At 38.6% G+C, this 23,820-nt stretch overlaps 1 protein-coding gene across 8 annotated transcripts in view; it reads left to right on the plus strand.

Annotated features, from left to right (window-relative positions):
- The window catches only part of rasal2 (RAS protein activator like 2), an 80,052-nt gene that overhangs the window by 43,136 nt on the left and 13,096 nt on the right, over positions 1-23,820 (plus strand). For 6 of the 8 annotated variants that reach the window (XM_077231782.1, XM_077231773.1, XM_077231755.1 and 3 more), the window contains 7 exons: positions 9,742-9,851; positions 14,327-14,439; positions 19,703-19,856; positions 21,670-21,768; positions 21,882-22,436; positions 22,522-22,666; positions 22,804-22,948. In XM_077231782.1, the coding sequence (XP_077087897.1) occupies positions 9,742-9,851; positions 14,327-14,439; positions 19,703-19,856; positions 21,670-21,768; positions 21,882-22,436; positions 22,522-22,666; positions 22,804-22,948 (1,321 nt within the window). Of the gene's footprint in view, positions 1-6,800; positions 7,302-9,741; positions 9,852-14,326; positions 14,440-19,111; positions 19,244-19,702; positions 19,857-21,669; positions 21,769-21,881; positions 22,437-22,521; positions 22,667-22,803; positions 22,949-23,820 lie in introns of those variants that run through there. The other 2 variants (XM_077231792.1, XM_077231819.1) reach the window with 2 other exon arrangements.

Here is a 23,820-nt window from a genome sequence, read left to right on the forward strand (position 1 = left end):
GTTGTTATCGTGCTTTTAACATCAAGTATAAGAAAGCATCAATTCCTCTTATTGCCTGCACCTCTATCCTTCATTAACAGTCACCCCTCATGGTGTCCACTGCTGTTATTTATTTATTTGCCCTTTTAATGTCATCTATCCTTTTATGCTCCTGTATTAAAAGGCAGTGGGATGCTTCCTTGAAATGAATCATAGAACACCACCCTGAATTTGAACTTTATTAGTGACTGTATTTTGAGTTTTTTCAGACCTCTATCTATCTAGAATCATTCAAACTCCCTCAGGATTTGAGGTTCCTAGCATATTGAAATAATTTGATTTGTCATGAAAAATATTATTTGGATGTAAACTACTGCTTGGAGTTGTTCATTGCTCGTCTGACAAGATTTTTAGGCCTGAAACTTGCTTGTGATAATACAGCTAATGTATGTAATGACTGTCATATTTAGATGATGCTGTGTATGTAGCCCTAAGTGTTTCAGTTGTAAGTGGAAAGAAAGTTAGTACGCCGTATGACCCTTTTTTTAAACATCACCACTCTTTTAATACCTGATAATAAACTTGAAAAACCTGTTTGTGGGTTTCCGCCATTTTTGACCAAACCTGTTTGACCTTTAGATTCTGAGGCGTCATAAACTGAAACAATGCAACGTGAGTTGCAAGGATCTTAACAGTACGCCACACCTGTCTGCTGGTTGTATGAGTGGAAAGGATGTTCTACGTGTCTCCAGTGTCTAAGCTTAGTGTTGTGACATCACTACATTCCAGACATTTGGAATCACATAGAAACAGAGAGATGAAAAATAAATAGTGAAAGAAGTCTTGTCATCTGGAAAGGAAGAGAATAGATACGGTTGTGCTTCTGTTTGCACTTGTTTCATTAGATAACTCATTCTTAAGAGCAATGGTATTTAAGAAGGACCTGAACTGAAATGGCAAAGCAAGAGATAAATTGCTGTCTTAGTCAGTAACTTCTGGAAGTGTTCTGTAGCGCCATCAATCTGTTAATATGGTTTAGCACCACAGACAAGTTTAAAAGTATCGGGAACCCAACAATAAAAAGAAATATAACCTTTCATGAAATGCGGATATCTGACTGAAAAAAAAAAATTGGGATAACAGGTCGATGGGTAAAAAGTAGTTTTAAGTAAAATCCTGTCCGGGCCCAGTGGTTTCCACTTACCGACTAAAACCCCTCTGCGTTTTGCAGTGGCTTTCATACAGGATTTTCCCATAGCTTACCGTCTCTGAGCATTATGATGCAGAGAAATGCTGCAGTTGCGTGTGGCGGAAGTGTGGAGCTTTGCTCCACTTCGCTGTTGCCTCTGCTGTTCCACTAAATGTGAATAATTAATGCCTGGCCTGCACATTTCATATCAGGTATCATCATCTTTACTGTGATGGTGTCGAGATGCCTGACAAGCAGCCTTTTCATGTATTCCATACTGTGCAGGCATGTAGTATTGATACGTTTAAAAACAAGGTTTCAGGGTTTCTTGGGCAGTTGCTGGCTAATTTTACTTATCACCTTTTAAAAATTTAATTAGCATTAAATGAGGTTTTGTTGTCACAAGAAAGACTTGTTTTGTTCTATCTAATCTTGGTAACATTGGTGAGAATTTTTAAAAAATTGTTTGCAAATATTAGGGATGGGCATTCGATTAAATTTTCTTAGTCGATCGTCGGGAGAATTAACGATCGACTATCGATTAATCATTAATATTTTTTTATTCAAATTCATTATTTATTTAACTTTTTATAAATTAAAAAGGCAATGAAAATACAAAAATACAGCGTGTTTTCCTCGATTAGATCTTTATTACAAGATGATCAACTTGTGGCAGTCGGTTAGGCTAAACTTGAAGATATATATGCGCTGCGGTGCTCGAAAGCAACGGAACCTGCAGCTGCGAGTTGGCGTTCTTAAACAGAGACCCTTGTTTGTTCCAAAATAATAAATAATAATAAAAAATCATGTTAAACAATAACTTAACCAAAAACATAATAATACTTAGATCTGACAGGTTTTGTCAAAATGTAACTCAAAACTATCCAAGAACGAAGTCGAGAAAGAGGGTGAGAGAGATTACTGTAACAATCAATTAGGCTAGGCTACTTAACAAAGCCTCATAAAAAATAACTAGTAACTCACATACAACTTCTACACCAGTCTACTGATTTTTGTTGAGAAAGATAAGCATGTTGATGACATGATCTGGGGTCAGACGCGACCGCAACTTGACCGTCAAGCCTCGTTTACACTTTCGCCTGGCTCTGCAGCGCGAGTCTCCGCAGACTGCGCGCGCACCTCCCCAAACAGACGAGGCGTTTATACTCGACGCGCTCGCCTGTGAAACACCGAATACCGCAATGACGTCATTTTTGCCGCGCTAACCTTCGCGCTCGTGCGGACGCCTCGAGTGTAAACAAGGCTTCAGTCCAGCCGCTGAAAACACCTGCTCTGAGGAGACTGACGTTGCCGGGATGCACAGGTACCTCCGCGCTAACTTGACCAGCCCGGGGAACACGTTCACTTTCCGCAGCAGCATTAGTTTAATGATAATCGATAACAAATTAACGTGATCGACGAAATTCTTAATGATCAATAATCGATCGTCGATTAAACATGCCCATCCCTAGCAAATATATCACTCTTGAAGATTACTGTATAATTACTAGCTATTGCAAATTTTCTTGGCTTTTTTATATGATGTGTATATATTATTATTACATTATGTATGTGTGTGTGTGTGTATGTGTGTGTATATATATATATATATACTGTCTGTGTATGTATTATATGCGTGTATGTACTGTATATGTGTATGTTTTTATTTAACATTTAAGTGTTTTTTTAAATAATGGCATAAAATTAAATGACATTCTTTCATTAAATTGTTATACTTAAATTGAGGCCAGTGAGTGTTGGAAAGCCAAGTTGACCTGTTTTTTTGTGTGTTTTTTTGCATTTTTTTCTTTCTGGTTGATGGACGTTGAAAAAAAATCTCATAACTCACAGTGAAGGAGAGACCTAACCACCATAGCATTATGGCTTAGAGTTTTGCACTGACAAGGTCCACACAGAAAATGTAAAAACGTAGGCTAGTTTTTGTTCAAGTTTTTGTCTCTCCTACAAATGCATCCATAGATCAATACATTTAATGATGGTCTTCTCATCCATGTAGAGAATGATGGATAATGTTAGTGTACACTGTAGTTCTGCTTAATGTTACAGGGAGTTTGGCTCTAGAAAAATGCATTGTGGCAAAATCATTCTTTTTTTATCAGCTAAATCCGTATTGATTCATTTACACCCTCCAAATGGCATTTTACCACCGATTGATTGCCCAACAGAGGGCAATAAAAGGCAATACGGTGGTGTTGCGCTAACTAGGGACCACCCTTTCTCGCCATCCCCCACCCCCCTGTCCACCAACACCAGAGCACCCGCATCACTTCTAATTACAGCCTGGGTCCTTGTTTCAGGTCTTGCTGTGTTCATTTTAACCCCTCTGTTATCTCCAGTGCCGTATTGATCCGAGGAAGGGTTGGGCCAAATCAATGCAGTAAGTGGATTTCCAGGGGCAGTCGAAGCCTGGAGGATATAGGAGAGAAGGAGAGATACTGTGCTGTGCTGGCCTCACAGAGGGGCTGACAGGGAGACCTGTCGACTCTGACGCCAGAGGACAGTAAGGGACAGTCTGACCTTGGATGCACATAGTGAGGAGATGGATGGGCTGAGTAACAGAGAAGGAGAGAGACAGGAATAATTGTAGGTGTGATGTAATAGCTGTGATTTAAGGGAACTAAATTAATGTGTAGTCACTGAGAATAGCTGGTTTGTCCCCGCTGACTGCGTCTGCTTTTTTGGGGGGCTGATGCAGTGTACAAAGATTCATACAGCTTCGAGTTTACACCTAATTTGGTCTCTATTTGCATTTTTGCTCTACCATTTTTAAGACTATCAAAAGGTGATTTTTTTTGGGGGGTGGGGGGGGGGTGGAAGGGGAGTAAAATGTTAGACATTGCTGCATGTCACTTTTCATTTATTTAAACTACTGTTCATAAGTTTGGGGTTCAGTAAGAATTTTTGTGAAAGAAATTCATATTTGTATTCAACAAGAATGCAAATTGATTGCAAAGTGACAGTAAAAACAAGAAAAGTAACAGCACAACCCTTTGTAACAGTCTTAAATGGCATGATGTATCAATTCCATCGCAGGTTCTCATCCTTTTGAAGTGATACAGCTACATACAGCAGGTACGCGCGTCTCAATTTGTGCTCTTATGCACTACTCTATGATGTTTTGTAGTATAATTAGTGTGAGTAGTGTGTTTACACTGAAAATTCTAAAAAGAGAAATGTACTTTAAATACCCAGAACAAGATGCACTCAATTAACCGAAAGAATGAAATGTGAAATGTTGGACACTTCATGCACTCAGCTGTCGCAGCTTTAATTACGTAGCGGGGTGGGAAGGGCTTTCAGACTCCGATGTTGAATGACAAAGTAACTAGGCTATATAAAATTCTACACTTCACGATTGAGTACAAAGTGTATAAGTGCATAGTGTATAGTTTGTCATTTGGGACACAACTTGCATCTTCTCGACATGTCAACAACACAAACCAAACTCTTCAAAGCCTCAGTGTTCCTGCAACTAAAGTGTTTGAGGGCGGTTTAAAGGACACATTATTCATGGGCAGCCAATGAAGACCATAGGATGGCATTTTGCTAATTGTTACATAGGTTATATAATTGATCCATAAGGCTGAGCAATTTTATCGATTCTGAGATATAAATCGATATTTTTTTTCACAAGAAAGTATCGATTTTTTAAGCCGCGAGTATCGATACATAAGTCCCATTCAAATCCCCCGTGTTTACCCCCGTTCGCTTTAAAGCTCGGACGTTTTCGGTTCTGCTGTCGGTACTGGAGAAATAGAAAATACGCGTAGGCTACTATTTATTATTGGTATAAAGATGTAATCTTGAAAATGTTTATCTCGCCAGCCAGTTCTATATATAACAATATTAAACCATTTGTCTATGATGCAATTTTGCTATTCGCAGTCCAGAAGAGAGAGAGCGATCTCTCACGCGGAGCCACAGCGCGCACAACACGACAGCCCTGCTTAATGACTGACAATGAGGACAGAACTAAACATTCAAACGTGTTTACACTTTAGATCTGGGATAAGATTCTAATTTTATTTTAGATTTCGGCTTTCGGAGATTATAAAAAGAAGATATTTGAGATGAAACCAAACTAACTGCATTATGTCTAGAGCAAATTGCTTCCCTTCACAGCGATGCGCTGTCATTTCTTCCTAAAACCCAAACGTACCGTCAGAATCAGCACGATCGGTGATTGTTGTAAAATGCAGTCTCTACTGTTGCTAAATTGCGGACGCGTTTAATCATTAAAAGATCTATTAAAAGCACAAACATCTGCGCAAGAGTTGTTCACAAGGCGACGCGCGTTCCGAAATGGATTGCAACGAGACACAAGTATAGGCTACTTAACTTTGGGCTTCATGTGCGCATCTAAACTATCAAATATACATAATAGTATAAAAATGACCAGCTCTGAGATTCACTGAAACACAGTTTATGCACTTAAACAGTTTGTCTTAAATGGACTTAAATAGTTGGGAGAAAATGATGGTGCATCAGTCACCTATTGATCTGCACTCGGTCTTAAAGGGGCAGCGTCTAATAAACCTGCTGACGATTGAGCCATTAATGTGAATCAAACAACAAAAGGCAGAGAAAATCACTCACAGCTCTTGATTGAATAACTTAAACTTGTCCAGTCAGAGACATATATTGTGTAAATCAAGTTTTTAGTTTTCAATTCAAATAATTCAATCCAAGTAAATGGAACACTCACAAGATGTCACCAAAATCACTCTGTCCCCTCGTGAGCTGAATATCGTGAGCTGAATATCGTGATATATATCGTATCGTGAGCTGAATATCGTGTATCGTATCGTATTGTGAGATTAGTGTATCGCTACAGCCCTATTGATCCATTGTGACAACTCGTTTCCTTTTTTCCTTTAGGAGTTAGCACTTAATTCTTTAAAACTTTGCAGACCTTTCACAAATCTGAACTCCTGCGGTTTAAAGATCACAACAGGTTTATAATGATGAAGTTCACATGTAATTTATTCACCATGACATTTATTGCAGTATGATTTAAGCCATTATTCATTTGAACATTTGATGGATTATCAGTTGGGGGGGGGTATATATACTTTTTTAGTTATAGTTTTTGTTTTTATTTAATTTAATTTTCACTCCTACACCTAGTTGTGCTAATGTGAGCAGCCTTAGTTTGTGTCTGGCTTGCGTCATTTCCTGATCCCAGCCTTCTGATAGCAACTGATATTGCTTTATTCAATTTAAAAAGGATTTTGAAGGACATGCTATATAGCACATCAAGTCACCATACCCTTTCAGTTCAGTCCACATGAAGTTATGTCTCATTTCAGTAGGTCACGTCCAGCTAATAGCTCTAACATTCTTTGACCTGTGTAATCTGACACATGCTTGTTTCTTATCTATTATTTTACTTCTCCATTCCTTAATGACCTCTAAAACACAACTCCTATCAATGACACACATTTACAGGCATAGCGCAATGCTCCAGAGCAGTGTCCCACATGAAGTATGAAAACAAAAGTCTTGAGGCAAAGAGCGCCTCTTCGTTTTTCCTAATGTGCAAGGCTGCAGCAGGCAGACGGAGCCAGATGCGCCGAGGACTGGGGTGGGGGTGGGGGTGGGGGTGGGGGGGGGGCAAGCAAATGAGAGAGAGAGAGAGAGAGAGAGGGTTGGGAAGTGCTTGCAGTTCTGCTGAGAGGAACAGAGGAGTGAGGTTACAGCGATTGATTGAGTAAATGCGGTAAAATCTCTTCCGCTGGTCTGCCAAAAAAGAGAAAGGGAAGAAGCTGATAAAGTGAGAACTAGGATTGCTGCCCAGAGATACGGATAGAGAGAAGAGGATGGACTGAGACAGGAGAGAGAGGTTTAGCAGAGGACGTTTCAGTCTTTGAGGGAGAGTGCTGGAGTGCTGGTACTGAGAGAGAGAGGAAGACGGTACGATGTGGCAGTGAGCCACAGCAGGACAATGAAGAGGCTGCAGTTTATCAATGCTGCGGAATCTCTCTCAAAGTGATGGACAATTAAAGGGAAAGCACTCAAGCTCATTGGACGAGGGTGATGGTCACTCTCCAGCCAATCCAATGGTGACCAGCTCCATTTATTCAGCAGGTGATGGGAAACAGCTGTGATAGAGGTATCTTGCTCTCTCTCTTCCTCAGCTGCGTGTAATTAGATTAACTTTAATAGATTAAGTTATCGTCCTGCTCTCAGACTGGATGGTCATTAACAAATCCATAATGATTGAAGTTGGGTTTAATATGATGTTACAAGTCATTTCCTGTTTGATAAGTTCAGAGGCGAAGCGAGGTGGTGTTTTGCTGATCTTGATTTGCATTTACTCACGTTTATGCATCTAGCTTTTATGCAAAGTGCATTCAAAATGCATGTTTTATAACTGTGTGCATTACCTGGAATTTGAACCTATGATCTTGGCTAGTGCCAAGATTATAATATAAGTACAACTGTGCTTGCTTAGTCATAGGGATTGCTGCGATTTGTCGAGTTCGGCACTGCAGAGCTCTTGTACAAACAGCAACTTCACGGAGAGTGTGAGTGATGTACGTAAGAGTTCGATCCGAGGGGCAGGAAACCCAGGCAGTGTTTTGATCTCATATGTTTTAATACAAATTAAATTGCATGCACACATTTTTCTTAAGGGCAGCTGAGCAATTTGAGATGCTGTATGATTTTTTTTTTTAATCTTTAAATATCAAAAAGTCAGATGGACTGCACAGAATTTGATTGGACCACTCCTGGGCTGCAAAACCGGTTGAACTGCTAAATTTAGCCATTAATCAATGGCTCTCTGGATATCAGCCAAATGCAAGTGTGACTGATGCGTAGTTTAAGAGACATTACGTCCTGTTCATTTAATGAGAGGTTGGTTGAGTGTACAGTATGTGTATTTTTTTAGATATTAAAGCAATAGTTCACCCAAAAAATAAATTGTCACATAATTTACTCACCCTCATGTTGTTCCAAACATGTATGACTTTATTGCTTCAGTGGAACATAAAAAAAAATTGTATTGAAAAGTGTTAGTTTTTGGACCGCATATTTTTTTCTAAATATCTTTTGTACCCCACATAAAAAATGAAGTCATATGGGTTTGGAATTTTGGGGCGAACTATCTCTTTAAGCTTTTATTGTGTGAGTGGAGGGTTTGATCTTGAGCAGCAGTGGGCAGCTCTCCAACAGACCAGGCACAATCTGTATTGTATGGATCCACTGAGGCCTGCAAGCTGAAACCAGAACCAGCGTCTTGGCCAAAAGACCTCTGTCTGGGTCAATTTCAACAGTGTTTCTTGATTCAGTGCAGACGCTGAGAGGCGGAAGTTCTGTGGCTGGCTATTCCTACTTGATGGACTGGGTTTTTATTTCTCAGGGTGAATTAACTCATTATGGGGTGATCTACACTTCATTGAGGCGGACACCCTGAGGGGTGGTTCTCTGGGAGGCTGTTCGCAGTGTGCGGATGTAGGTTACGTCCTGCTCCATCCTTGACACACATTGACTGCGGTCTCCCTGCAAATGCAGAATAAATTGGTCTGAGGAAATTAAAATTAAACTTGGCTATGAAAGGAAAATGACTAATATATGTGAGAGCACAGGGCATCCATCTGGACGTCTGGTGGCGGCAGGTTGAGTGAGCGTTTATGAGTGGATGGATGAGTGGTTTATTAAGAGGACTTAGTGAAAGCTTTGTGTTAAATCACTCTTTTAAACCTGTCTGACTGGCACTTTAGCCAGGCGCAAGCAAGCTCTTTGTTAGGGACCCGCTGGGCATCATTAGGGGAGAGATAGATTTACAGAGGACCGGTGACTTTATTAGACCCCAGACTCCATTTAAGATTGGTCAGGATCAATCAGGGGTGTAGAGACAGTTTGAAAAGTGGGGGGCACAGGAAGGCACACCTATCTCTGCAAAGTAATAATTAGGGACCCTTAATTTATGTATAGCCTAAGTTTTGGGTCTGTAAGATTTTGAAAGAAGTCTCTTCTGCTCACCAAGGCTGCATTTATTTGATCAAAAATACAGTAAAAAACGTGCCTGCGTGTGTGTGTGTGTGTGTATATCTAGGCCTATGTATATAAAATTTGTAGAAAGAATGTTGAATGTTATATGCAATCAATTCAGGCAACAAACATAAAACTATTTTATATCTATGCAGTTATAGGAAACAATTGTGTACCTATTGGAACACATCAGCCAATCAGAATGCCCTAATGCATGGTAAAAGTATTCATAATATAGATTTTAGCTATAACTTATACAATAATTATTTTTGTGTCAGCCATCATTTCTTAATTAGTGCATCCACAGTAGTAGTGTAATGTACAAATGTTGATTCCACTTATAATGATTCCTCTGCCTGCAGTATCAGTAGTTTATCACTAACGTCAAACTCCCTCCTGGAAGTGATCCACAGTGGGCTACTCCCTCTGTTATAGCTCTCCTACTCTTCATACTTCTCTGATCATTATTGTGCATATTAAAACATCTAAAAACAACCTCCCATTCTCTCTGAATATTTGCTGTGGTCTAATCCTTCCTTTCCTCTCTTCTCTCACAGCGGAAGCGTCTGCGGAGCGCTCTCCCAGGCGGAGGAGCATATCGGGGCTGGGCAGCTCGGAGAAGAACATTTCCATGGATGGCCCCAACTCGTCACCCTTCAAAGTGCCTGTGAGTTCATTTAGCAAAACTCATATTAGCATTACACCAGCTCATCATCACATCTCATTGACCTCAGTTACTTCTCTCAGACTGCAGTGCCAGCACTCTATGTCCTTCAGCCATTATTTCATTTTTTCAGGCCTCGGGATGTCCAGTCATTTTTAAGTGTATTATCATCATTTTGGTTACACTCTACAATAAGGTCTCATTTGCTAACATTAGTTAATGTATTAACAAAATTAATATGTTAACGCATGCAATACATTTTTTTAGTTTAACGTGTTAAAAATATTTAATGCAATTAACAGAGCATTTGTTTTTTTCCATCATCCATTGGCTGCGCTATCATTCATACAACTGCTAACAAACCATTCAAGCGCGATAAGACGCAAAAAAAGAACACAAATCTGTGCTGGCCATTCTCTTCCCTTTTTCGGTATACTTTTTTTCTGTGTTTACACAGCTTTTCAAAGCAGCGCTACCACTCTCACACTCTCACCGGCTCAGGCACAAGCTCAAATCTAACTGGACGGCTCGTTTCATCGTGGGGCGATGGGGGAAAAATTAAGACGCTGGTTGAAATATAATTTTATTTTGCTTTGTTACGCAGCGATTGATTGCGCCCTTTGGGAAAAGCTCCATAGGGAACTTTTGTTTCGATTCAAGAGCGTCATCTCAGCGTACATTTAAGGGCCTTTCACACTGAGCGAGATTAAGCAATGCGAATGTATGTCACAATAACGCTCAGAGAAGAGAACCGATGTTGATTTTTATCAGTGGTGTCTGTTCTTCACTGAATTATGTAATCTGAAGAGCTTGAAATGGCGTATAGAGCGCTGTTTTCTTCCGTGCATCTCTGTTATGAGTCAGAGAGCTCATTCGCTCTAGAGCTGTCAATCATATTATGTGATCAGATCTCTTGCCCTTCTGAATGACTACGTTGTGTTCATTTCCTCGTTCCGGGTATTTTTAAAACAATAAAGAATGAGAAATGCGAACATGAGAAATGCTAAGCAGGACAGTTCACTGAAGCTGTGGAATTTGAGGAAACTTATGAACTTTAAGACAATCACTTTAAAACACTACAAATAACCCACATCTGCCTATTATTTAATCAAAATCCACTTTAGATCGCAGTCGGAAGTTATTACACGCACTGGATGATGGTTTCTGTATAGTACCAAAATTTATTTATCTTAATTTACTGTTGTATGTTGTGCAGCAGACGAAATTAAAGCCAAATGGGAAAACATACGAGATACATAGATGAGGAAAAATGCATTCTCGGTCAGCGCCACCTATCGTGCAGGCGTGAACTAGTGTGAAAGCTCAGTCGACAATTCAGTGTGAAAGGGCCTTTAGACTGTTATTAAATGGACACAAAAACACTTTCAAAAAATCGTTTATGCTCCACTGAAGAAAATAAGTCAAATTAAATTACTTACATTTTTATTTTGGTGTCTCTACTGTTAGTTTTTCCCCATTATTAATCATTGTCTCTTACAAGAGGCTGGTTACATGTCACACTGCAATTACGTAGAAATAGACCAGAATTCCTGCTTGGGATAAATGCCCCACTATAATTATCCTCTTGAGCCCCTGATTAGTGAAATGTCGTCGTCCTCCGTTTATCTCCAGCCACTAATGGTCTTCCTTATTTCAAGCCAGTTCTTATGCATAAGGACAGAATGATATACTGTATGTATAAAGTTTGCATGTTCATTTTTTGTGCAAGTTTTTCAGTGCTGCAATGTATTAACAATGAGCAAATGCTTTCTCCCATACGTATATTGTAACAAAGGCACATTCTTGAAATAGTCTTTGCCTCGGAGATGCATTAGAAGTTGTTTGATGATATTTTTAACCAGGCAGAAAGTGGGACATGGAAGATATTTATATCCACAGCATTTTTGTGTGTCATTTTATAAGTGATTAATCGTGCATATTGGTCTCCCTATCACAAAATTCCTAGACAAATAAACTGATTTGGTGCACTGAGATAAAAGACTTGGATGTTGGATGTGTCTTTCTTAATATGAAGTCCCATTACAGCTCAAGTCATTTTCTAGAAGAAATATATAGAAGCTTTGATTGGCAGGTGCATTGGGACTAATGGGCTCTGTTAAGGCAGCATATAATAATATGTGAATTATATGAAGACTGCTTGAAGCCTGTCAGTATATAGTATAGTAGCTTGGATGTTAAGATACATCAGCAGTCGTCACATGATTCCCAGAGGAGTCAACACTGTTAGGGAAGACTGACTCCCTATTAATGTCAATGATTATTATTTTAAATGCTTTTTAAATGTTGTGGTGTTTAGGTGTCCACATACTTCCAAGGGGGAAATTGACAGACATTTTGTTCTTTTCTTTTTTTGGTCAATTTTCTCAGATGCCCTTTCTCTTTCCTAATTTTCTCAGACTTTATCCAGTGACTCCCTCCACATTACTTTGTCTCACAGTGCTTCATCGCTCTGTCTTCTATCTTTCTCCCTCTCTCTATTTCACCTTTCAGACAAAGCTTTCTCAAATCATCCCTCTGATGAGGAGTGACTAATTTATCACATACTTTCTATCTCATCACTGCTAATGGCCCTTTTACTTGCCAAACGCGCTCCTACTTATAGTCTGGCACTTATCTGAACAGGACAGATCTTACTTTCCCTGCCCTATTTCTTTTTAGACAGTCAGTGTCATTGTACCGTATGATTTTAATGTATAACCGCTCACCTAACCCTCCGTGATTACTACAGATTACTCTAGATTTTTTTACTTCCTTGTTTTCTCCTCTTTCCTCTTTTCTTCTTAAATTAACTGTAAACAGTGTTAGACCGCAGTAAGGCCATGTTTTCTTTTTTAAATAGACATCACAATTTTCCCATGTTTCTGATTAGACAACTAAACAAAATAACATGTACTTTACTAGAGGTTCTAACAAAATGTGAATTGCTGCAGTCTATTTAAAAATAATATTTAAATCATTTGAATTATTTGTAAGAATGTTTTTTATCTGTTTGAATGAATGTTTCAATAGCCCCTTTCACACATACAGTCTTTACTGGTAAATTGTCGTTAGATATCATGTGTGAACAGGACCTTTTAAAAAATACCTGTAAATCGGTTCTGGAAATTTACCAGTATGAGAAGTTGTAACATAACGAGTAAATTACCGGTGTATAATATGCTGTGCTGGGACCTGGCATAACATGAGATCAGTTTTAAAAGAAATTTTAAACCAATACTATAGCAACTATTATGCGTCTCGTGTTTGTAAGTGCAAAATCACGTTCTGTGTTACCATCCACTTATGCCTGTCAGAAGAAGAAGAAAAAAGTAACTAAGAAGAAACGAATGCGCTTCTCCACATCCAGGTGGATGAAGAAATTTACCGGAAAAGTCGTTCTGGCAATCGTACGATAAATTACTGGGATTGCTGTGTGAAAGAGGCTAATGCCTCACTCATATAGACTTCACTTGTTTCATTACTGGATGAATCAGTATTTTGAATGAATGATTCAATGACAAACACATTTTGTTACAGTTACTTTGCCACTGATGTAATTGTTACAATCTTTATTTAAAGTTTAATAGACATAGTCAAATCGTTGTCATTTAAGATAGATTTGCTGTGAAATTGAATACTTCTTTACTATATAGTCTGTGAAAAACAGTAGTATGTCCAGATACATGGTATTAGAAAAACGGTAGGTGAAAAGTACCCAGATGACCTATTACTTCTGTCGAGATTCTGGAATGCGCATTCCAGAGATAAAACAAAATATTATTATCATTTGCATTTCTAATATTTATTTATGTTGCCCCTCCTACTGACTGAAATGAGCTAATAACATGGATGAATGAATAACTGGACACGAATGAATAAGCCCATGGTGGGGGGGGTTCTGTTCCTTCCTGTTTTACTGAAACTAAAGAGCCTTGTAAGAACAGCACATTCTGACCCAGAACCAATATTACTCACATATATATCCGCAGGTGACCGTTTGAACTCTCTGACTTGGTTACTTATTAATATTTTGTTTTCCTCCAAGACACTGAGCAAGCACTGTCTGTGCCACATGCAGACGGTAAACTATTCAGCCGGCCTTGGCCACCCTTTATTAGTCTGTGCAAGTGCATTTTCACAGCCAAGATAGACTGATATGTCTGCTGAAATGGTCTGTTGGATTTTACTTCAGCTGCCTCTCCTGTAAAGTACAAACCTGCTTTTGAAAGGTCAACGAAGTCTTCGCTGAAGTTGCCATCTGCTTGTTTGTGATGGTGCCATTGTCTCTGTCATATGTTTTCAGGGTGGCCTACATGTATAATTGATCATGACTTTAAAGTTGAATATACAGACGCTTACTCATGAGCAAGCTTGAGTCATGCATGGCAAAGCCGTACACTTAGCCGTCATTCAGCGACTGAAGAACTTGAGTTTCTTAAAGGGGCACATCTGACTTACTCTGCTCTTCTGCTTCACAGGGCTTTTTAAGTAAACGACTGAAAGGATCAATCAAAAGGACGAAGAGTCAGACAAAGCTGGACCGCAACACAAGTTTTAGACTCCCGTCACTACGACCAACAGAAAATGACAGGTACAATTTACGCTGGTTTGTTTCTCAAATGTATTCAGAGTGAACTTTGACTGAACCTCATTCAATTTCTTTCAGTCTTTTTTGTCTCTGCCCACAATTTTAAGAGACCGATGTGGTTATCTGTGAGATAAAAAAATTCAAAGCTGAATAGATATATTTGAAAGGATCTGACCTTTGTAGGTAATAAAGTGATATACATTTACTTTTCTCCCTTCCCTTTAATTATGGGGACCTATTGAAAAAACAGCTTCTAAATTCGTGCATGTCTCTTATAGAGAACAGCTGGTTGGAAAATATGCTGTGCTGGGACCTGGCATAACATGAGATCTGTTTTAAAAGAAATTTTAAACCTTTCAGGCAGTCTTGACAGCTCTCTGGCAGAACCGTTCTGGCAGTTCGTCCCAAATGAAGATAATGCGTCAAAGCTACGATTTAAACTGCTCTTGCTCTACCAGTCAAAAGTTTGGATACACTTGACTGAATTTATGCTTGGCATGATCTTAAAAATCTTTTGACTGCACTTAGTGTTGGCTTTTTTACTGCCCCACTGGCTGTCTGACTCATGGTTTGGCTGGTTAGCGTAGTCCAGTTCGCCATTGATCCCCATTCAAAAGTTCCCACGTGTTCTAACAAAACTTATTATTTTGTGAGCTGGTGGACAGCTCCTGTGCGCCGATGAAAAAATACCAAAAATAATCTTCCTCTTTTGTTCCTTTCTGATTAAATTAAATCTTTATTTTATAAAATAGACCCAAAAAATAATCTTTTTCCAATGATCATTGAAAAGGTCCCTTGTGTTCCTATGTGTTCTCATTAATTTTTTTTTTTTTTTTTTGGAAAATAGACCCAAAAGATCTTTCTTCATTGATTGCCATTCAAAAGTTCTCATTTTTTCCATTTTATTTTACCCTTTTTTTCAGCCACCTCTGAAATGAATGTCTCTCTAGGTATTATAGACCTCTTTGGTCCAACACACTGTCCACCCATATGATGTTAAATCACATGGACTGTGCCTCTTTGTTTTCTGTCATTTGATTTGTCAGATTTCCTTGTGATGTACTTCCTCGCTGTGCTGCGGTCGGGTGTGTAAGTGCTGTAAATCTTACTTCAGCTGGAGGATTAATGGATAAGCAGGGCTGTTAATAGCATTAGGGAAAGTCACTTTTGCTTTATTACTACACAATCAGTGTGTCACAGGCCTGAGGGGTGAATTAGGGCTGGTAACCTGTGGTGACGAACCAGAAGATGCGTGTGTTTCTTGTCCACCCTTTTTTGTTTGTGGCAGTTACTTGGAAACAGGTAGGAGCTCTGGCGGTGATGTTGCTGGTGTGTCTGCACTCTCTATGTATACTTTAATGGCCACAGCTGCTGTGGTAAGACTACAGATGAGGAGGAGGTGCTATTGTAATCAAGCTGATTTCTCATGCTGCTCCTTGTGGATTGAGTGCATCTGTTTGTGAGGAGCTCTTGCTCATAAAGTATGGCATGTGTGTGTGTGTGTGTGTAGCTTCTAGCTAAGACAGAGGAACTGCATGTGACGGTTTGATTGAGATGAATTACAGCTGAACTCTCAAGGGTCATCTGTTACGGCATTCACATGCACTTATGAGCATGTGTGTGTGGGTGGGTGTTTGAAGGGATAGTTTACCCAAAAAATGAAATTATTTTCATTTATATACATTACCATTTGATATTGTTTGGAGTCGGTAAGATTCTTAAATGCTTTTGCGTAAGGCGTAAAATAGGCGTAAGTCTCTTATGCTCCCCAAGGCATTCATTTAATTGATTAAAAATACAATAAAAAGTGACATGTGAAGGCCAAGTATGGTCACCCATACTTGGAATTTGTCCTCAGCATTTAACCCATCCATGTTAGTGCACACACATTAGGAGCAGAGTACTGAGTAGTGAACATACACACACTGCCAACGTGATACACACCCGGAGCAGTAGGCAGCCCGGGGAGGGATTGCTCAAGGGCACCTCAGTCATTTCCTGCCAGTACTGGAAACGAACCAGCAACCTTTGGGTTACCAGTCGGACTCTGAAAAAAAATATGATTATATTTTTGAAATATTATAAGGCTACAATTTAACTCACTGTCCTCAATGAAATTTGTAGTATGATTTGTTTGTTCAGTCTGGTGTGACTGCATCAGTTGCTTAAGTAAATTAGTTGTCAGTGACAATGTCAAGAAACTTTCTTCCACAACAACTGAGAGTAGCTGTCAGTGGAAAAAGAGGGGATAGAGTTTTGCATGACATCTCGCCACGGTAGTGTATTCATTAGGCGCTTTAGAGTAGACAACAGCAATGTTTAATGCATTCATGCCAATATTGTCCAAAACTGCCGACTCATTTACCATTGACTACACTATATAGCTATATAATTCGCTATATGATAAAAGTTTGTTTGCACTGTTAATTATGACAATTGATAGTTTTTACTTTATTATGTTTATATAAATTTGGCAGTATTTTACAGTGAAATGAATGTGGTGCTAAAACATTTATGATATTCATCTACAGCTAACCAATTAAGTGTTTACCACAGCTTTTTTTTTACTGTTTTTATGTGAAAAATTGTTACTGTGCATTTGAATGAGTTTTGAAACATCAGATTTCATTTGGGGATTTTTGTTTGCTTGTTTGTTCGTTTGCATTTCGAGCTACAAAATGTTTTATTAGATGTACTGAAAAGCTAAACAAAGCCAAAGAAAATGAATCCAAACTTAATTGGTTGCCACATGTATTATTAGCATGCCAAGAGCATCCAGCTAACTAAACCTCTCTTCAAATAAGCCTAGAGTTTTCTGCTTTCTTCGCTTCACTGAATGGCTGGCTATGGGAAAACATTTAAACTTGTAGCTGAAAGGAAAATGTAAATAGCACATTAGAGGCTTTGAAGTAATCGACCTTTGCTGTAGCAGAATCACCTCTCACAATGTGGTCTAAATGAAAATACTAGTCCTGTATTCAAGTAGACTTGGAAGCTTTGACTGTAAAGAGCTTGAATGTGGCACCACAGTCCTGGTGGACTGATCAGATTTCCTGGATAATGTGGGAGAGCTGTGTCCGGATACGGGCTGACTGTGCACTGATCTGCTTAGCTGTCCGAGTCAGCGCAGGTGAAACGTATCGAGAGCTGGAAGTGAGCCCTCCATCAGGAGTCATCCTGCTGTTTCTGCATCAGCTGTCCGATTCAATGTACCACACCTCTGTAAATGGAGACGGAAAGAGATGGTGGATGGATGGAGGAGATGGATAGATAGACAGATATCTTTAACTTCACATTGTCATATGCAATTGCATTCAGTCTGACAAGCCACAAGCAGTAAATGCTGAAAGTCAGATTCAGAAGGTTTGGTAAGTGAGTCAGAACAGTAAATATGCTTACACATTCAGTGAGTTCATCTGGTGAAATATTCATTAAACTAATTCCGAAAGATAATTTGAACAGTTTTATTTAGAAAAAAAGACTCATCTTGTCATGAGATTTGTTTGTTCATAAATCGAACTACAGTAGTTTATTTTATTTTTATTTATTTTTTTTACTTTATGTATTATTCCTCAATATCTGAGCTGTATAACTGAATTATTTTTAATTCTGACTGACTCATATCATAACTCAGGGAAAATATCGGATAACATGATGGACACATAATGGATGTTTTGGGGGAAAAGATGGGTGTTGTGTTTGAGTGCTGTTGGGATTTGAGCCAGATCATTGTGGTAATCTGTTTTTTATGTCAGCGGGCATCACCACAATTTCTTATAATGAGATAAACTGATGCCAGGAGATTTACAGGCCACTTATGCCAGTATAGTCCATGTTGTGTGACCAACTGTCTGATCGTATGTGCTGTGTCATTGTGTTCAACCTTATAGCAGCTGTAAACTTTAAAAGAAAAAGCTAACAGATGATTGCTTTCTTGAAAGATGAAAATCAGTAATTGATCTAATCTATATTTCTATATTTATCTTCAGGACAGAACAAAAAAAAGTGCCTCATGGTTTCCACAAAATATTTCACAACACAAATGTCATTGAGCACCAAATCTACATACTAGAATGATTTCTGAAGAATCATGTGACACTAAAGACTGGAGTAATGGCTGATGAAAAATTAGCTTTACCATCACAGCAATAAATTACATTAAAAAAAATTAAACAGAAAACAGTCATTTTAAATTATTATATATCACAATATTAATGTATTTTAGAAACATGGTTGTGTGTGTGTTGGGTGTGATTGTTTTTTTTTCTCCTCTGGTCTCATCTAATGACTGAATCTTCATCACTTGGTTGGTTTGTGTTTAATGTCAAGGTTTGGATGTTGTGCAAGTGTGGCGGTAGTGCAGGTGTGTGTGTGTGTGTGTGTGTGTGTGTGTGTGTGTGTGTGTGTGTGTGTGTGTGTGTGTGTGTGTGTGTGTGTGTGTGTGTGTGTGTGTGTGTGTGTGTGTGTGTGTGTGTGTGTGTGTGTGTGTGTGTGTGTGTGTGTGTGTGTGTGTGTGTGGGGAAGTGTTTAAGATGTTTGTGTAGTCAAGTCATTGCTGGCTCCTCAGTTCCTCATAGGGCGGTCCCCATGGAAACATTCTCACGGGGACTTTGCATTGGCCAGCCCTCTTTCTTGTTTGTCACATCAGATTTCTGTCGTCCTCTTTAATCTCACCTGATCTACGGGGAAGTAGCTCTACACCTACACCGAAGAATGAAGTGAAAATGCGTTGTTACTTTTTAGGAATGCGATAATATCCTGATATGCTCTTGGGATACTCCTTCAAGTGGATCTTTAGTTGTTTTTCGTAGGTATAAACTTTAATTCTGGAAGCAGTGAAATTCTGGAAGTTGTTTCTTGCATGTCAGAGATTATATTATAAATATTGCTTTAACTACAGTAAAGAAGTAGAAATAGATTATTTTGTGTATACACATATTGAAATTATTGGTTTTATCGCTTAAACTCTCACTCTTTCGTTTGGATGCCTCCCTGTGGCCATATTCTGAAAATCATTTTTTTATTATTATTATTATTATTATTAATTCTTTAGTTTGTATGAAATTATAATGAATCTGAGCAGAAACCATTGGTCATGGTTCTTATTTGCATCTTAAATCTCCTGTGGCAGAGGACACTGTGTAGCCAGTGAGGAAGGAGACTGAAATATCAGAATCAGAAGAGAGGATGTAATTATTACTAAGTGATCTGGCTGAATCTTGAGTAACTAAGTTAAGGTTTCTGTTATTTCTGTGTGCTGTTCTAGGTCACGAGGCCTGCCCAAATTGAAGGAGTCTAGTTCCCATGAATCTTTGCTGAGTCCAGGCAGTGCTGTCGAAGCTTTGGATCTGAGTATGGAGGAGGATGTCTACATCAAGCCTTTACACAGCAGCATTCTAGGACAAGACTTCTGCTTTGAGGTACAAACTTTGCCTCTTAGCATTATTTCCATAATCACATCGACATTTATGTACACTACCGTTCAGATGATTTGGGTTGGTAAGTTTTTTGTTTTCTTTGTTTGTTTTCTTATGTAAAAAAGAAAAGAAAAAGCAGCAGCTTATGCTCACCAAGGCTGCATTGATTTAATCAAAAATACAGTTTATATTATATATTCATATTTATATATTATTGAATATAATATTATTACAAAAATAACTGTTTTCTATTTATATATTTTAAAATGTAGTTCATTCATGCAATGGGAAATATGAATTTTCAGCAGCCATTTCTTCAGTTTTCAGTGCCACATAATCGTTCAGAAAATCATTCTGATGATTTTGTGTTCATCAGTGTTGAAAACATTTGTGCTGTTTAATATTTTTGTGCAATCCATGATACATTATTTTGGGATTCCTTGATGAATGGAAAGTTTTTTTTATTGCAATTATCATGTAACTGTCACTTTTAATTTATTCATTAAAGGTGGGATCTGTAGTTTTTGGAAAAAAAAACATTTTGGCCAATGTTGATATTTGAAATCGGCAAAACAAACACACCCCTAATTTGATAGTTCCGCCACACACTTACATACGTGACCGTAACCCAGGCAACGACTATGGTGGAATCTGCGTAACTGTCGGCCCAAGGGTATGATGTCATCAATAAGTGAAAGCGATGTGTTACTATGGTAGTCCATGTCGAATGTTTTTTGGTAGTAATGTGTGTTTTAACACTTCAGTGGTTCAGCTCCGTTTCACGTGGAAGACGACGCTCAACGCCCATCCCAAAAACACAAAGTTATCATGATCAACTCAAGAGCACGACAGTCATAGTAACGAATCTATTACAACTATAACACGATTAGGGGGTTATATCAATCACTAAATGAGAAACCAAAGGAAACAAACATATATTAGGAGTGTATTATCTTACTTTTCAGACACACTTTGGGATCCGACGCTTGAAACAGACAGTGGAGGAGGTTTAGACGCTCCAGGTTTATTTGGTGTGGAAATGAATGTCTTTTTTTCATAGCTGAAGCTAATGACAATAGGATCACAAATGAAAGAAAACAAGCAAAGATGACACAAGCATATTCAAGCAATGGCCAGCATATATTAGTTCTGTGAAACAATGCTACTCGCCTATCGAGAAGAAATAAATCGACCTCGGCGTCCGATGTTAGGCCTTCCCGCTCCTTGAGTTCTCTCCAGTGTTGGTAAGCTTCTCCGGTATTAACACAAGTCCTACCTGTTGCCTGATCGTAAGCCATCTTTTTAATTTTATGTTCCGCAGACATTTTCCTCTCTTGTTTTTTTTATCTGCCATCTCTTTCTGTAGTCGTTCGGCTAATGTCTGCTGTGTGCACTGAGCGCTTTCTCCTCCCCATCATTAGTAGATGCATCCCTTACTACTGATTGGTTACAAGTGTGTTTTGTTACTCGGTCCAACACAGTTTTCAAAAGTGTTTTTCAAACACTACTGATCCCATCTTTAATAAAAGTATAATTATAATTTTTTGTATCTTATTCACCCCAAACTTTTAATGCATTTACATTTTATTAACCCTGTTTAACTTACCACGATATACAAATATGTAACAGTGTTTCATTGATCTTTTGTAAGTGACTTTAGCAAAAAGCATCTGCTAAATGAATTAATGTAAATTAAATCAAAGTGTACCTTGGTACAACCACAGGTGGATGCAGTTCAGTTCTTTATAACATATTGGTTAAATTAATGATTTACTTTATGAATTAATTTCTGAATGTCTCCCCCCTCCTCATGTAGGTGGCATACTCAGGTGGTAGTAAGTGCTTCAGCTGCTCCTCTGCTGCTGAACGGGACAAATGGATGGAGAACCTCAAGAGAACTGTGCAGCCTAATAAGGTGACCATCAGATGCTTTGTTTTTTGTCATTTTTAATCAAGACAAAACCATGCATGCTTGATTTATACCTAAATTGAGCTGCTGTGATTCAATCAGTGTCGTTCCATCACCAGGACAACTGCCGGCGGGCGGAAAACATCCTCCGCCTGTGGATCATCGAGGCCAAAGACCTGCCACCGAAAAAGAAGTATTTCTGTGAGCTGTGTCTGGATGACATGCTATACGCCCGCACCACCAGCAAAACCCGCTCCGACTGCCTGTTCTGGGGGGAACACTTTGAGTTCTCCGGCCTTCCAGCCATGAAGAGCATCACTGTACACATCTACCGTGATGTGGATAAGAAGAAGAAAAAGGACAAAAACAACTACGTGGGTCTGGTGAACATCCCCGTGCAGGGAGTGATGGGAAGGCAGTTTGTGGAGAAATGGTACCCGATCAGCACCCCCACCACCAGCAAAGCCAAAGGTGGAGGCCCTTCCATCCGCATCAAATCTCGCTTCCAGACGGTCTCTATCCTTCCCATGGAGCAGTACAAGGAGTTTGCAGAGTTTGTGACCAATAACTATACCATGTTGTGCTCTGTGTTGGAGCCAGTCATCAGCGTGAAAAACAAGGAGGAGATGGCCAGCGCGCTCGTGCACATACTGCAGAGCACAGGACGGGCGAAGGTACGATGCCAGTTAAGTTCTCATTTACTTAAATGATCCATAAATCAATTGTTTGACTGAAGGTCGACTAAACTGTCTGTATTAGGACTTCCTAACGGATCTGGTGATGTCAGAGGTGGATCGCTGCGCTGACCATGACGTGCTGATCTTTAGAGAGAACACGCTAGCCACCAAAGCCATTGAAGAATACCTCAAATTGGTGGGACAGAAGTACCTACATGATGCACTAGGTAAATTAAAGGATTACCCTGGTGTGTTAAAAGGAGGTTGATTGTGCTATTTGCCTTCTCTCCTTTGGGAAAAGGTTGCTAATTAAAACTTATATAATCTAAGACCCTTTACTGTATGTTTGTGTTCTGCTTTGTAGGAGAGTTTATTAAAGCACTGTATGAGTCAGATGAAAATTGTGAAGTAGACCCATCAAAGTGCTCCGGCAGTGAGCTTCCAGAGCACCAAAGTAACCTGAAGATGTGCTGTGAGCTGGCCTTCTGCAAGATCATCAACTCTTACTGGTAACTTTCTTTCAATTCCAAAATATAACAAACAAGAGTTTGTATAAAGCATAAACTTTTCACTAGTAGCTGAGCAGAAAATAAAATAACAACAAAAACAAAGAAAACAATATATATAGCAAAAACAGTAATACTTTGCCAACACAGGAATAAATTGCATTTTAAAATATATTAAAATAGAAAACAGTTCTTTTCAATTGAAATAAATATTTCACAGTATTATTGTGTATGCTGTATTTTGGATCAAATAAATGCAGCCTTGGTGAGCATAAGGAGTTCTTTTAAAAACATTAACAAATCTTACCGATCTAAAACATTTGAACGGTAGTGTGTGTGTGTAAAATATATATTTACGTTATGGAAAATTAATAAAACGTTAGATGGGGAATTTTCCTAGTTATTCTCAGCTGAAATGTTTGAAGTATAATCTACATATAATGTTTTAAATATTATTTTTCAGAAATCATAAGCAACTGGAAAAGTCATAGAAAATAAATAAATCAAGATTAGATCATTATAAGCCTTCCACTTTAATAACTTGGTAGCATTCTTTATACATTTATTTTTCCAGACTTTAAAAGTTTAGATTTACACTATTGTCCATTGAATTGGGGTAAGCCCGTTTTATTCACGAGGATGCATTAAGTTGATCAAAAGTAACTAGTAAAGACATTCATAATGTTACAGAGGATTTCTTTGAAATAAATGTAGGTCTTTTGAACTTTCTATTCATCAAAGAATCCTGAAAAAATGTATCAAGGTTTTTCAGAACATTTAAAAAAAAAAAAGAAATCTTTCCAATCCCAAACTTTTGAACTTTTGAATATGTACGATCTTTGCCAGGATGATTATGTAGTTCACAATGCTTCTAC

The sequence above is a fragment of the Siphateles boraxobius genome, unplaced genomic scaffold (assembly GCF_051911475.1).
Source record: "Siphateles boraxobius isolate OS27281-9 unplaced genomic scaffold, OSU_SipBor_1 1, whole genome shotgun sequence".
NCBI lineage: Eukaryota > Metazoa > Chordata > Actinopteri > Cypriniformes > Leuciscidae > Siphateles > Siphateles boraxobius.